This window comes from Salmo salar, chromosome 22, assembly GCF_965601325.2.
Source record: "Salmo salar chromosome 22, fSalSal1, whole genome shotgun sequence".
Taxonomy (NCBI): Eukaryota; Metazoa; Chordata; class Actinopteri; order Salmoniformes; family Salmonidae; genus Salmo; species Salmo salar.
The window spans coordinates 49,895,164-49,912,087 of NC_138312.1; the positions used below are offsets into that span (position 1 = coordinate 49,895,164).

Below are 16,924 nucleotides of genomic sequence, written 5' to 3' on the forward strand. Positions count from 1 at the left end.
ACCTTAACAAAAATGGCCATTAATTATAAATCAAATAATAATTCACATTTCCTCTTGCTACAGGATTCATTTCCTGCTGTAGCAAACTGGCTCAAATTACAATCCTATATCTGTACACACAGCATTGACTACAAGCATAGGTTACTGTCAAAGTGTGACATACGGCATGTTCCTTATTTAACAGTGGCGAGTATTTATGAGAAAGCATCCGAGTGAGCGAAACAGTGCCCCTCTGTCTCTGTATGTGTAGCCCATCTATCTGATTCTGTCTGGTCAAAAAGAGTATGACATTGTTGCCGCCCGTAGCATTGAATGCAAGGGAATCCAGCGAGCATTTGGCCTCCCTTGATATAAAAAGTTGAAAATAATAGCCAATCAGTGTTGAGCTAAACTGAGTGAGCTCAACTGTGACTGGACCTGGCACACCCAAAAAAAAAAGTGTCAAGGCAAACCAGTTTGGATTTGACTACTCACCAATCACGTCACATCAAAAGCTAAACATCATTGACAGAAAAAACTTGAATTGTTGCTTCTCTTTATGTCGTTGTCCTCCGGTGGCTAGTTAGCTACAATTGGCCTTTCCTGAATTAGCAATGAATGGAGATAGGGATTTGGACTTGTGGTTTGACTTAATTCTCCATACTAGCCAATGACTATAATGGCGATTCTGAACCAACCATAAATTCTTACATTGTGGCCCTGGCCTGAGAGGATGGAAGTAGCTAGATGTACACAGAAAAAATATATAAAACGCAAGATTTGGCACCCCAATGGTGGAACAAGCTCCCTCACGACGCCAGGACAGCGGAGTCAATCACCACCTTCCGGAGACACCTAGGATAGACACTTCACATCCTCTAGAGCCGGGTTCCCCTAGGATAGACACTTCACATCCCCTAGAGCCGGGTTCCCCTAGGATACACACTTCACATCCTCTATAGCCGGGTTCCCCTAGGATAGACACTACACATCCTCTAGAGCCGGGTTCCCCTAGGATAGACACTTCACATCCTCTATAGCCGGGTTCCCCTAGGATAGACACTACACATCCCCTAGAGCCGGGTTCCCCTAGGATAGACACTTCACATCCTCTATAGCCGGGTTCCCCTAGGATAGACACTACACATCCTCTAGAGCCGGGTTCCCCTAGGATAGACACTACACATCCTCTAGAGCCGGGTTCCCCTAGGATAGACACTACACATCCCCTAGAGCCGGGTTCCCCTACGATAGACACTACACATCCCCTAGAGCCGGGTTCCCCTAGGATAGACACTTCACATCCTCTATAGCCGGGTTCCCCTAGGATAGACACTACACATCCCCTAGAGCCGGGTTCCCCTACGATAGACACTACACATCCTCTATAGCCGGGTTCCCCTAGGATAGACACTACACATCCTCTAGAGCCAGGTTCCCCTACGATAGACACTACACATCCCCTAGAGCCGGGTTCCCCTAGGATAGACACTACACATCCCCTAGAGCCGGGTTCCCCTAGGATAGACACTACACATCCTCTAGAGCCGGGTTCCCCTAGGATAGACACTACACATCCCCTAGAGCCGGGTTCCCCTACGATAGACACTACACATCCCCTAGAGCCAGGTTCCCCTAGGATAGACACTACACATCCCCTAGAGCCGGGTTCCCCTACGATAGACACTACACATCCCCTAGAGCCAGGTTCCCCTAGGATTTACACTTCACATCCCCTATAGCAAGGTTCCCCTAGGAAAGACCCTTTTATCCCCTTCACTATAGGGGGCAGTATTTTCACGTCCGGATGAAAAACGTACCCAAATGAAACGGCCTACTACTCGGGCCCAGGAACTAGAATATGCATATTATTAGTAGATTTGGATAGAAAACACTGAAGTTTCTAAAACTGTTTGAATGATGTCTGTGAGTATAACCGAACTCATATGGCAGGCAAAAACCTGAGAAAATTCCGAACAGGAAGTTTGACCTCAGATGGCTGTAGTCATTTCAAATGAAGTTCTATCTAAACTACAGTGTCTGTGATGTCATATTGCACTTCCTAAGGCTTCCACTAGATGTCAACAGTCATTAGAATATTACATTACATTTACATTTAAGTCATTTAGCAGACGCTCTTATCCAGAGCGACTTACAAAATGGTGCATTCACCTTATGATATCCAGTGGAACAACCACTTTACAATAGTGCATCTAAATCTTTTAAGGGGGGGGGGGGTTAGAAGGATTACTTTATCCTATCCTAGGTATTCCTTAAAGAGGTGGGGTTTCAGGTGTCTCCGGAAGGTGGTGATTGACTCCGCTGTCCTGGCGTCGTGAGGGAGCTTGTTCCACCATTGGGGTGCCAGAGCAGCAAACAGTTTTGACTGGGCTGAGCGGGAACTGTGCTTCCTCAGAGGTAGGGGGGCCAGCAGGCCAGTGGTGGATGAACACAGTGCCCTTGTTTGGGTGTAGGGCCTGATCAGAGCCTGAAGGTATGGAGGTGCCGTTCCCTTCACAGCTCCGTAGGCAATCACCATGGTCTTGTAGCGGATGCGAGCTTCAACTGGAAGCCAGTGGAGAGAGCGGAGGAGCGGGGTGACGTGAGAGAACTTGGGAAGGTTGAACACCAGACGGGCTGCGGCGTTCTGGATGAGTTGTAGGGGTTTAATGGCACAGGCAGGGAGCCCAGCCAACAGCGAGTTGCAGTAATCCAGACGGGAGATGACAAGTGCCTGGATTAGGACCTGCGCCGCTTCCTGTGTGAGGCAGGGTCGTACTCTGCGAATGTTGTAGAGCATGAACCTACAGGATCGGGTCACCGCCTTGATGTTAGTGGAGAACGACAGGGTGTTGTCCAGGATCACGCCAAGGTTCTTAGCACTCTGGGAGGAGGACACAAGGGAGTTGTCAACCGTGATGGCGAGATCATGGAAGGGGCAGTCCTTCCCCGGGAGGAAGAGCAGCTCCGTCTTGCCGAGGTTCAGCTTGAGCTGGTGATCCGTCATCCACACTGATATGTCTGACAGAACCTCGTCTGAGGCTTCTAGAATACAATTTGATTGAATAATACCCGGAACAGTATGTGGTCGGGCTGGGGTCATTGCCTTACCTCGCCCGCGCTCACGAAGGATTAGCCATTTTTCTTTTTCTTTTGTAATGAATCTATTGTCCGGTTGGAATATTATCGCAATTCTACGATTATAACACCCTAAAGATTGATTGTGAACATGGTTTGACATGTTACTACAAACGCTGAGGGAACTTTATAACTTTTCGTCGACGGTGGAAAGATGCATTTTGGAATGGGGATCTGGACACGCCATCAAAACGGATTTATTTCGACATAAATTATGGACTTTATCGAACAAATGAACATTTCTTGTGGAAGTGGGAGACCTTCCGAGTGCATTCAGCCGAAGATCATCAAAGGTAAGATAATATTTTTAACATATTTCAGCGTTTTGGGGATGCCGTGGCTGGACGGCTAACTGAATAGCATGGTGCTCAGTACTCAGAATATTGAACAATGTGCTTTCTACGTAAAGTTATTTTGAAATCTGACACAGCGGGTGCATAAAAGAGTACTGTATCTATAATTCTTAAAATAATTGTTATGTATTTTGTCAACGTTTATGATGAGTATTTTTGTAAATTCACCGGAAATTTTGGGGTGAATAAATTTTCTGAACGTCACGCGCCAATGTAAAATGGGTTTTTTGGATATAAATATGAACTTGATGGAACAAAAAATGCATGTATTGTCTAACATAATGTCCTAGGAGTGTCATCTGATGAAGATTGTCAAAGGTTAGTGCATAATTTTAACTGGTTTTGTGCTTTTGGACAGCTAACCTTGCTTTGAAAATGGCTGTCCTTGCTAAGAAAATGGCTGTGTTGTTTTTTGCTGTGGTTGTATCCTAACATAATCTAATGTTTAGCTTTCGCTGTAAAGCTTTTTTGAAATCGGACAACGTGGTTGGATTCAGGAGAGGTTTATCTTTCAAATGGTGTAAAATAGTCGTATGTTTGAGAAAATTGAATTGTGGTATTTTAGTTGTTTTTGTATTTCGCGCCATGCGATCCCATTGGCTGTTGGTTAGGGGTTCCGCTGGCGGAACGCCTATATTTTAAGGGAAGGAGGGAATCAAGACCCTAATATAAGCACTTCTGAGGGGATGAAGGAACACTCAACCATCAAGACATCCCTTAAGTACTCATGAGGAGATGAGGGAACACTCAACCATCAAGACATCCCTTAAGTACTCATGAGGGGATGAGGGAACACTCAACCATCAAGACATCCCTTAAGTACTCATGAGGGGATGAGGGAACACTCAACCATCAAGACATCCCTTAAGTACTCATGAGGGGATGAGGGAACACTCAACCATCAAGACATCCCTTAAGTACTCATGAGGAGATGAGGGCGTTGACGACCATTTTGATGGAGCGATGAGTGGTGAAAGAAATAATGGGTTGAACTCTCAAAGACTGATCCTCAAATCCCTGAATGAAAACACAGATCTGCCGTAAAGTTACACGACTTGATCTCACAAGAAACAGAAAGTATTCACACCCCTTGACCTTTTCCACATTATATTGTTGTGTTACAGCCGGAATTCAAAATGGATTTTTTTTTTAAATGAATAAAAAAATCTCACCCATCTACACACACAACCCCATAATGACAAAGTGAAAAGATGTTTTTTGAAATTTGAGTATTTAAAAAAAATATATACAGTACCAGTCAAAAGTTTGGACACCTACTCATTCAAGGGTTTTTCTTTACTTTGACTATTTTATACATTGTACAATAATAGTGAAGACATCAAAACTATGAAATGATTCCATATGTGTCATGTAGTAACCAAAAAAGAACTGTTAAACATACTGTAAACATACTGTTAAACATACTGTTAAACTGTTAAACACACTGTTAACCAAGCGTCCCACCTAGCCCATAGAGGTTAAACACACTGTTAAACTGTTAAACACACTGTTAAACTGTTAAACACACTGTTAAACTGTTAAACACACTGTTAAACCCACTGTTAAACATCCTGTTAAACTGTTAAACTGTTAAACACACTGTTAAACATCCTGTTAAACTGTTAAACACACTGTTAAACTGTTAAACACACTGTTAAACAGTTAAACATACTGTTAAACACACTGTTAAACAGTTAAACATACTGTTAAACACACTGTTAAACTGTTAAACACACTGTTAAACTGTTAAACACACTGTTAAACACACTGTTAAACACACTGTTAAACACACTGTTAAACACACTGTTAAACACACTGTTAAACTGTTAAACACACTGTTAAACTGTTAAACATACTGTTAAACATACTGTTAAACACACTGTTAAACACACTGTTAAACTGTTAAACACACTGTTATACATACTGTTAAACATACTGTTAAACACACTGTTAAACACACTGTTAAACACACTGTTAAACTGTTAAACACACTGTTAAACATATTTGATATTCTTCAAAGTAGCCACCCCTTGCCTTGATGACAGATCTGTCTGTTACAAGACTGTGCAAAGCTGTAATCAAGGCAAAGGGTGACTACTTTGAAGAATCTAAAATCTAGAATATATTTTGATTTGTTTAGCAGTTTGGTTACTACATGATTCCATATGTGTTATTTCATAGTTTTGATGTCTTCAGTATTATTCTACAAAGTAGAAAATAATAAAAGTAAAGAAAAACCGTTGAATGAGTAGATGTGTCCAAACTTTTGACTGGTACTGTATACATATATACCTCATTTATATAAGTATCCACACCCCTGAGTCAAAACATGTTAGAATCACATTTAGCTGCGATTAGAGCTGTGATTATTTATGGGTAAGTCTCTAAGAGCTGTGCACACCTGGATTGTACATTATTTGCACATTATTTTATTTTTTTCATTCTTCAAGCTCTGTAAAGTTGGTCGTCGATTATTGCTAGACAGCCATTTTCAAGTCTTGCCATAGATTTGCAAGCCGATTTAAGTAAAAACTGTAACTAGGCACTCAGGAACATTCAATGTTGTCTTGGTAAGCCACTCCAGTGTAGATTTGGCCTTGTGTTTCAGGTTATTGTCCTGCTGAAAGGTGAATGTCTCCCAGTGTCTGGTGGAAAGCAGACTGAACCAGGTTTCCCTCTAGGATTTTGCCTGTGCTTAGCTCAATTCCATTTCTTTCTATCATAAAAAAAAACTCTATACTTCTTGCCGATGATTTGCCCCAAACATAAACCTTCGTATTCAGGACATAAACAACATTTCTTTGCCACATTTTTTGCAGTTTTTCTTACTTTAGTGCCTTATTGCAATCAGGATGCATGTTTTAGAATATTTGTATTTTGTACAGGCTTCCTTGTTTCCACTCTGTCATTTAGGATAATATTGTGGAGTAACTACAATGTTGATCCATCCTCAGTTTTCTCCCATTAAACTCTAACTGTTTTAAAGTCACCATTGGCCTCATGGTGAAATCCTTGAGCGGTTTCCTTCCTCTCCGGCATCTGAGTTAAGAAGGAAGCCTGTATCTTCGTAGTGACTGGGTGTATTGATACACCATCAAAAGTTTAAATAACTGCATGGTATGTGGGGTTTTTCCCGCCCATCTACCAATAGGTGCCCTTTTTCATTGGAAAACCTCCCTGGTCTTTGTGGTTGAATCTGTGTTTCAAATTCACTGCTCAACTGAGGGACCTTACAGATAAATGTATGTATGTGTGGGGTACAGCAATTAGGTAGTCACTCAAAGATCATGTTAAACACTATTATTGCACACAGAGTGAGTCCATGCAACTTATTATGTGACTTATTAATAAGCACATTTTTACTCCTTAGCTCTTTTTTTGTTATTTATTTAACTAGACAAGTCAGTTAAGAACAAATTCTTATTTACAACCCGGACGACGCTGGGCCAATTGTGCACCGCCCAATGGGACTCCCAATCACGGCCAGTTGTGATACAGCCTGGATTCGAACCAGGGTCAGTAGTGATGCCTCAAGCACAGAGAAACAGTGCCTTAGACCCGAGTGGCGCATAACAAAGGCTTGCCATAACAAAGTGGTTGAATAGTTATTGACTCAAGACATTTCAGCTTTTCATTTGTTTATTAATTTGTAAAAAATTCTAAAAACATAACTCCACTTTGATATTATGGGATATTGTGTGTAGATCAGCGACACAACATCAAATGGAATCCATTTTAAATTCAAGCTGTAACAAAACAAAATGTGGAAAAAATGTGAATACTTTCTGAAGGCACTTGTATATACTGAGTAGTAAGCTTCAACGTAACAAAAACATAGGGCCAATCCGAGTCAGCTAGTGTTGAAAGAGTACAAGGCTGGCGCTACACTTCCCTTTAGGGTGTGTCTCACAGTGCTACGTGATAGCCATCGACTGCACTCTGGCCTCAATTGAACTATGGTTCAATGGTCACACTGAAGGTTCCAAAGGGGACATGAAAGGCCCGGCTAATCCAGGACCACTGAGCTTCCACCTTTACAGTGTCCCGGCCTGGGTTTGAAGTCCAGGACCCCTCCGTATCTCATCATTATATCTTCTCTCCAACACACGCACACACACACACACACCATCAATAAAGTGTGTGTGTGTGTGTGTGTGTGTGTGTGTGTGTGTGTGTGTGTGTGTGTGTGTGTGTGTGTGTAACCATGACAAGAGAGATATAGTTTCAGGATGAAATTAACTGATGGAAGCCTATTAATGACGTAACATTAATTGAGAATAAATCTAAAATATATGTAGAAGGATTGATTCAGAATACATTACCATTCCAGACATACAACCCAACATAAATGACTTGCTGTGACAGTATATTGAATAAAGAATATACATCAAATCCGTTTAGACATTGGTTGCCCCAAATAGCATCCTATTCTCTATAGTGCAAAGTAGTGCACTACATAGGGAATAGTGTGCCATTTGGGATGCAACCATTTCCTTTGGAATCAGATATACAGTACATGTATCCGGGATTCAGTTTTGAGTTGTGCAGACAGGTGACCTTTTCACAATCACTATTGAAATGTAACACATAACTCAAGTACCTGTCTGTGATGAAAAGGCACTTCACAGAGTCAAAATTAAACAAAGAAATCAATCGAGGGCTTTGTTTACTAAGCTCCCTATATCAGGAACACAGTCTCTATTGAAGATTTAATTAGTCCTTTACCATTGGTGAGAATGAGTTGAGGGACACACACACACACACACACACACGTCTGTGTGTAGTGGATAGCGAAGTGCATCACTACTGCATCGCTACTGTACACAGAAGTACCATTGGCTCTTCTGTGTCAGTGGTATTCACAGCGTTTCTTGAGTACGGTGTGTTGAAATGCAGAGGGTTGTGAGTTAGGGGTTGTGAATTTCCACTTCATGTTCAATTGAGTGTGGATTTCTCTCCCCTGAAAATACAGAGATATCCTGAGCGATGCAGTCTTTAATGGACAGACACGCGTATCATAGATGGTAGCAGCGTCTGTCCACACACCAACAATACACTTTGTTCCGGAACTCAGACGTTTCATCACGATTTCGCATCTTTGGAATTTCGGAAGGGGAGGAAGCATTCGGCCCATATACTTGCCCAAAACTTGTTTGTATATTTTCCAACAGTTCACCCCACAGAACTTAAATCGAGCATCTGACGCAATTACGCAATATTTTAGTTCTGGGTGTCCAAGATTATGATAGATGCATTGATGACAAATGCTCAGATTTTCCTAAACAATATCTGTTTTGGAAGGCAGATGGGATCTGAACAGGAACTCCTCCAAGTGGAGGGCTGTGTGGTCCAGTGGTCAGTGTAGCTGAATCTGGAACATGCATGGACCAAAGTCAGCATGGGTTTGAATCCAGCCCACTGAAACTTCACCTTCCAACTTTCCTCTATTGTGCCATCTGTTCAATAAAACAAGCAAAAATACTAATCCAATGCACACATTGCCAAATTAAATTTGTGCTGCTGCAACATGTAAAGGGACATTTTAAAAATGTTCAACTTCATATTGATCATCTCGAGCAACATGTTTGTATTTCTATGTTTTGTAGTAAAAAAGATAGAGGAAGATAAGTGTTTTCAACAACATCGGTGATTGGAAACAATTATCTTACTCAAAACAATAGAACATTGAATTTTCACATATGTTGATATTGAGGTGGTGCTGGAAATGATGAAAATGAAGTTGAACAGCGGAATGTCCATTTAAAATATATAAGGCTCCTCAATTGCTTGGAGGAGCATATACGCTGAAACCTGTACACCTAACACTACTACTCCACATGCCTCAGTCGTGTGAGTGTGTGTGTGTGTGTGTGTGTGTGTGTGTGAGTGAGAGAGAGTGAGAGCATGTGCGTGCGTCATTTGGAGTGGAGAGCAAAGGAGTTGTCAAGTCAATCAGTCAAAGTCATGTAATTAAGAGATGAGTTGAGTTGGGAGTTGAACCTTAAGCCTTAAGGCAACACTTGCCATATCACGCTGTGTACTTGACTACCCTGGTGGCTAGACTGACAGTAATTACCCAGAGGGTCTTGGTCACTGAAGATAAGATACATTGTGTGTAGTTCCATGGTGGTATCTGGAACCCCTTCAACAGTTCTATTTTAAGAACACTTGGAACAGTAGAATGTCATGTGTATGTTATACAGGTCATGCAGATGATGTCATTACATCATGTTATAAGCTTTTCATATTAACTTTTAAGTGCTTAGAAGAAAGGCTTTGCAACCCTTGTAAAGAAGCATCACATACCAGGGTCTGATTTGGAGAAGGTGTCCATATCCAGCAGGTTCCTGTTTGAATGAAAGAGAGATAAACAAGATTAAAAAAACTGAGAATAACACTAGCCTGAGTGCCAGATCTGTTCGTGCTGTCTTGCCAGCTCCATTGCTGTGTGATAATGACAGTATGGAGTGGGCAACTCCAACTCAGGCTATCACCATACATGGACAACGCAATGAATATCAGAAGTATAAGTTACTTCAACTAAGTTATTTGTTAAATTTAAAAAACACAATTGAATCTGCCACTCCTGTTTGAGACGTGTAACAGCCGGTACAGAGAGTGCTGCCATATTAAAGGGAAGACCAGGATAAGAGGGAAGGAAATGGGGGATATAAAACCTCTCTAGGGGTGGGATCCTCTTGTGGCTTTACACTGAGAGGGAGGTGTGTGTGTCAGGCTGGTAAGGTGTAGCTTGTAGCTGCTGGCAGATGAAGAAACAGGTCTTGGGGTATTTGCTCACATGCTTCGTTTCAGACACCAGATTAGCTGGTCATGGGGTACTGGCTGGACACACCAGTCTAGCTGGACACGGGGTACTGGCTGGACACGGGGTACTGGCTGGACACACCAGTCTAGCTGGACACGGGGTACTGGCTGGACACACCAGACTGGCTGGACACGGGGTACTGGCTGGACACGGGGTACTGGCTGGACACACCAGTCTAGCTGGACACGGGGTACTGGCTGGACACACCAGACTGGCTGGACACGGGGTACTGGCTGGACACACCAGTCTAGCTGGACACGGGGTACTGGCTGGACACACCAGACTGGCTGGACACGGGGTACTGGCTGGACACACCAGTCTAGCTGGACACGGGGTACTGGCTGGACACACCAGTCTAGCTGGACACGGGGTACTGGCTGGACACACCAGACTAGCTGGTCAAGGGGTACTGGCTGGACACACCAGACAAGCTGGTCAAGGGGTACTGGCTGGACACAGGGTACTGGCTGGACACAGCAGACTAGCTGGTCAAGGGGTACTGGCTGGACACAGGGTACTGGCTGGACACACCAGTCTAGCTGGACACGGGGTACTGGCTGGACACACCAGACTAGCTGGTCAAGGGGTACAGGCTAGACACACCAGACTAGCTGGTCAAGGGGTACTGGCTGGACACACCAGACTAGCTGGTCAAGGGGTACTGGCTGGACACACCAGACTAGCTGGACACGGGGTACTGGCTGGGCACACCAGACTAGCTGGACATGGGGTACTGGCTGGGCACACCAGACTGGCTGGACACGGGGTACTGGCTAGACACACCAGACTAGCTGGTCAAGGGGTACTGGCTGGACACGGGGTACTGGCTGGACACACCAGACTAGCTGGTCAAGGGGTACTGGCTGGACACACCAGACTAGCTGGTCAAAGGGTACTGACTAGACACACCAGACTAGCTGGTCAAGGGGTACTGGCTGGACACAGGGTACTGGCTGGACACAGCAGACTAGCTGGTCAAGGGGTACTGGCTGGACACACCAGACTGGCTGGTCAAGGGGTACTGGCTGGACACACCAGACTAGCTGGTCAAGGGGTACTGGCTGGACACGGGGTACTGGCTGGACACACCAGACTAGCTGGTCAAGGGGTACAGGCTAGACACACCAGACTAGCTGGTCAAGGGGTACTGGCTAGACACACCAGACTAGCTGGTCAAGGGGTACTGGCTAGACACACCAGACTAGCTGGTCAAGGGGTACTGGCTAGACAGTGGACTTGCAAGTCCTTTCCTTTCCTGACTTCAGTTTGGTATAGCCTCTGGTCATCTGGTTTCAGTTTTTCTCCATGTAATGGGGTCAAAACTGAGAAGAGAAACGCTACATGTTATGGCCGTGATTGATGTTTTGTTGTGTGCATGACATCAATAGTACAAGACTAGAACATAATAATAGGATTTCACCTAATATAAAACATCATTTATTTTACATAGTACCTAATCCTTGTTCGATATAAAAATATGGCATACAGGCATTCAGTTACTGTTCCATTGAATGTTAGGTCACTTGTTTTAAACATTCTAAGCAAGTGTGGTATGATCGTCAGTGCCAGGCAAGCAGGTTCCAGTATCTCAGAAACGGCCGGCCTCCTGGGCTTTTCACACACAACAGTGTCTAGAGTTTACAGAGAAAGGTGCGACAAACAAAAACATCCAGTCAGTGGCAGTCCTGTGGGCAAAGGAGAATGGCAAGAATCGTGCAAACTAACAGGCGGGCTACAATCGGCGCTGTACAACAGTGGTGTGCAGAACGGCATCTCAGAACGCATAACTCGTCTGTCCTTGTCAGGGATGGGCTATTGCAGCAGACGACCACACCGGGTTCCACTCCAATCAGCTGAAAACAAGAAGAAGCGGCTCCAATGGGCACGCGGTCACCAACACTGGACAATTGAGGACTCCGACGAATCCCGGTTCCTGTGGCGTCATGCTTATGGCAGAGTCAGGATTTGGAGTAAGAAGCATGAGTCCATGGCTCCATCCTACCTGGTGTCAACGATACAAGCTGGTGGCAGTGGTATGGGGAATGTTTTCCTGGCACAGGTTTTGTCCCTTGATACCAATTGAGGAACGTTTCCATGCCCGGAAGAATTCAGTCTGTTCTGGAGGCAAAGAAGGGGTTAAACCCATAACTAGATGGGTGTACCTAATAAACTGGCAACGGAGTGCGTGTATGTATCTCATATCTGTTGCTTTGGGGTAATGATGTTAGGGACAGTATAGGATGAATCAATAATTGTTTTCTTACCAAGGAGTAAAATGTAATCTTTGTAATGTCAGTCCTGGTTATATGTAACAATCCCTTGTTGGAAGTGCCTACATTATTATTTTTATTATTTGTTAATTGAATAAATTATGCAAGAATTTAAAAAAATCTATATAGTACCAGTCAAAAGTTTGTACACACCCATTCATTCAAATGGTTTTTCTTTACTTTTACTATTTTCTACATTGTAGAATAATAGTGAAGACATCCAAGTCATGTAATAACATATGGAATCATGTAGTAATCAAAAAAGTGTTGAAAAACCAAAAAATAGCCACCCTTTGCCTTGATGACAGTTTTGCACACTCTGGGCATTCTCTCAACCAGCTTCATGAAGTAGTCACCTGGAATGCATTTCAATTAGCAGGTGTGTCATTTTTTTCCTTCTTAATGCATTTGAGCCAATTAGTTGTGTTGTGACAAAGTAGGGCTGGTATACAAAAGATAGCCCTATTTGGTAAAAGACCAAGTCCATATTATTGCAAGAACAGCTCAAATAAGCAAAGAGAAACGACAGTCCATTATTATTTAAGACATGAAGGTCAGTCAACACGGAAAATTTCAAGAACTTTGAACATTTCTTAAAAAGTGCATTCGCAAAAACCATCAAGCGCTGTGATGAAACTGGCTCTCATGAGGACCGCCACAGGAAAGGAAGACCCAGAGTTACCTCTGCTGCAGAGGATAAGTTCGTTAGAGTTACCAGCCTCAGATTGCAACCCAAGTAAATGCTACACAGAGTTCAAGTAACAGACAAAGCTCAACATCAACTGTTCAGAGGAGACTGCGTGAATCAGGCCTTCATGTTCTAATTGCTGCAAAGAAACCACTACTAAAGGACACCAACAGGTGGAAATCTGTCCATTGGTCTGATGAGTCCAAATTTGAGATTTTTGGTTCCAACAGCCGTGTCTTTGTGAGACGCAGAGTAGGTGAACGGATGGTCTCCGCATGTGTGGTTCCCACCGTGAAGCATAGAGGAGGTGTGATGGTGTGGGGGTGCTTTGCTGGTGACACTGTCAGTGATTTATTTAGAATTCAAGGCACACTTAACCAGCATGGCTACCACAGCATTCTGCAGCAATACGCCATCCCATCTGGTTTGAGCTTAGTGGGACTATCATTTGTTTTTTAACAGGACAATGACCCAACACACCTCCAAGCTGTGTAAGGGCTATTTGATCAAGAATGAGAGTGATGGAGTGCTGCATCAAATGACCTGGCCTCCACAATCACCCGACCTCACCCCAATTGAGATGGGGAGGCAGCGGGGCGGCAGCATAGGCCAGTGGTTAGAGCATTGGACTAGTAACCGAAAGGTTGCAAATATGCAAATATACTTCTCCCATGGGCAAAGAAAGTCAAAAGGGGTGATGATATTAAAGGTAGATGGATTATTTTAAATATTTTATTGGACCATAAACAGATTTGGTTCCTTAATCTATAAAGTCCAAATAATGATAATCCACGCTTCTTTGAAAATATCTAATAATCATTTATCAAGCCTACAGGCAATTCAAGACTCTATTATTAGGGTGTGAGATTATAATACGTTTTTATATACCTCAATGGACAATAAAGGAAATAACCCTACAAACTATCCCCCTTGTACACTTAAGGAAAACACGAATATCATGGATATATTAGAACTAGTGGATATATGGAGGCTTAAATATCCTGACCAAGTGAGATAAACATGGCAGAGGCTCAATTAAGCTAACCATCTTGACTACTTTCTTAGGTCATTCTCTCTGGCACCAAAAGTGTTGATAGGGAACAGAATACGGTCAGATTGTTAAATAATTGGCATATACATTACTCTTACAGAATTTCCACGTGGGCGAGGTTTTTGGAAATGTAATCAATGCCTATTGGATGGCAAGAAGGGGTCTCCCAACCCCTCCTGTCTCAGCCTCCAGTATTTATGCTGCAATAGTTTGTGTTGGGGGACTAGGGTCAGTCTGTTATATCTGGAGTATTTCTCCTGTCTTATCTGTGTCTTGTGTGAATTTAAGTATGCTGTCTCTAATTCTCTTTCTCTCAGAGGACCTGAGCCCTAGGACCATGCCTCAGGACTACCTGGCCTGATGACTCCTTGCTGTCCCCAGTCCACCTGGTCATGCTGCTGCTCCAGTTTCAACTGTCCTGCCTGCAGCTATGGAACCCTGACCTGTTCACCGGACGTGCTACCTTGTCCCAGACCTGCTGTTTTCAACTCTCTAGAGACAGCAGGAGCGGTAGGGATACTCTGAACTGACATTTACTCCTGAGGTGCTGACCTGTTGCACCCTCTACAACCACTGTGATTATTATTATTATTTGACTCTGCTGGTCATCTATGAACATTTGAACATCTTGGCCATGTTCTGTTATAATCTCCACCCGGCACAGTCACATTAGGACTGGCCATCTCTCATAGCCTGGTTCCTCTCGGTTTCTTCCAAGGTTCTGGCCTTTCTAGGGAGTTTTTCCTAGCCACCGTGCTTCTACACCTGCCTTGCTTGCTGTTTAGGGTTTTAGGCTGGGTTTCTGTACAGCACGTTGTGACATCAGCTGATGTAAGAAGAGCTTTTTAAATACATTTGATTGATTGATGATTGATTTTAACCAAGACAGAAGAATTTATAAACAGACTTATTCCGATATAAGCACAGCAGATTCCCTTATTGTATGGGACACTTTTAAAATGTCCCTTTAGAGGCCATGCAATTCAATACTCTTCTTTAAAACCGAAGTACTTTAGGTCAAAATACTTCCTATTAACAAAGGGAAATAGAGGGACTAACAGTATAGATAGAAAGCAAAAAAAACTATACCAGAAAGGCACCAAATAAGTTAAGAAAAAAAATAACTTCATTTAAGAAAGATCAAGTGTAATATGTTATTAAAAATAAAGCAAACTGGATGGAATATGAAAATGCACCAAATTATATATTTTAATCTTCAACATAGAAATGCTACCAAAAATAATTTACTGAAACTTGTTACAAATGGAGTCATCCATGATTCACCAAACAATATTTTGAAAGAGGAAACAAAGTACTTTAAGCATATGTTTTAATTTCAGTCTCCATCTCCACTAACCGAAGTTAATTGTATGGATTTTATTCCTATTAATAATGTCAAATTAACAGCTGTACAGAAAGACTCATGTGGAGGACAAATTACAGAGGAGGAATTTATTGATGCAATTAAAGCCTTTAAGTCCAGGAAAACTTCAGGGCTGGATGGCATACCAGTTGAGGTATATCAAATATTTGTTAATGTACGCAGAGGACCGTTATTAGCATGTTTTAACCAGTCCTAAACAATTGCAGACTATCTAATACTCGATTTCACTATTACTGAAACAGGAACCAAGTGGTCAATTTAAAATATCTAGTCCATTTTAAAAATTGGGGGCCCCTTTCAGTGTTGTGCATATAATTAAAAAAGGCATTGTTGGATATTAGTAATTAGACAGGTTTTTTATATGGGCGATACATTAAAGATAATATAAGACAAGTACTGGAAAAAAATGGAACACTATGAAAATATGGGAAACCAGGCCTGGTATTCAGAGCTGACTTTGAAAAGACTTTTGATACAACTGGAAGTTATACATAAATGCCTGGAATATTTCCATTTTGGAGAATCTCTTATATAATGGCTTACAGTTATGTATAGTAACCCTAGGTGTATAGTAAATAATGGCCACTTCTCAGAAAGTATTAAACTGTCAAGAGGAGTAAAACAAGGTTGTCCACTATCGGCATATCTATTCATTATGTCCATTGAAATGTTAGCTGTTAAAATCAGATCCAACAATAATATCAAGCGGCTAGAAATCCAGGGCTTAAAAACAAAGGTGTCATTGTACGCTGATGATTCATGCTTTCTTTTTAATCCATAATTTGGATCCCTCCATAGCCTCATAGAGGATCTAGAAAATGTTCCTAACCTCTCTGGATTACAACCGAAATATGATAAGTGTATTATATTATGTAGGTATTGGATCACAAACAAATACAACTTTTACATTACTCTGTAGTTTACCAATAAAATGGTCCGACAGTGAAGTAGACATACTAGGTATTCATATCCCGAAATAAAGAAATTCTCTCTACAATACATTTTTATAGAAAGTTAGCAAAAATAGATAAGATCTTGCTACCATGGATAGGAAAAGACCTGTCTATTTGTGGAAAAATCACCTAATTAACTCTATAGTCATATCCCAGTTGACCCATTTGCTTATGGCCCTGCCTATTTATACAATGAATATGAATTTGGAGGGCAGAATTTATTAAATATTACAGCATTGGACCTCTCACTAACGGCTGCATTCATACAAAAGCTATACTTAA

The 16,924-nt window shown here is 42.3% G+C and overlaps 1 protein-coding gene across 1 annotated transcript in view; it reads right to left on the reverse strand.

The window, feature by feature from the left end:
- LOC106583634 (copine-9) overlaps window positions 1-16,924 on the reverse strand; it is a 137,483-nt gene that overhangs the window by 114,370 nt on the left and 6,189 nt on the right. The window contains exon 2 of the mRNA XM_014168038.3: window positions 9,777-9,817. Within this exon, the coding sequence (XP_014023513.3) occupies window positions 9,777-9,817 (41 nt within the window). The remainder of the gene's footprint in view (window positions 1-9,776; window positions 9,818-16,924) is intronic.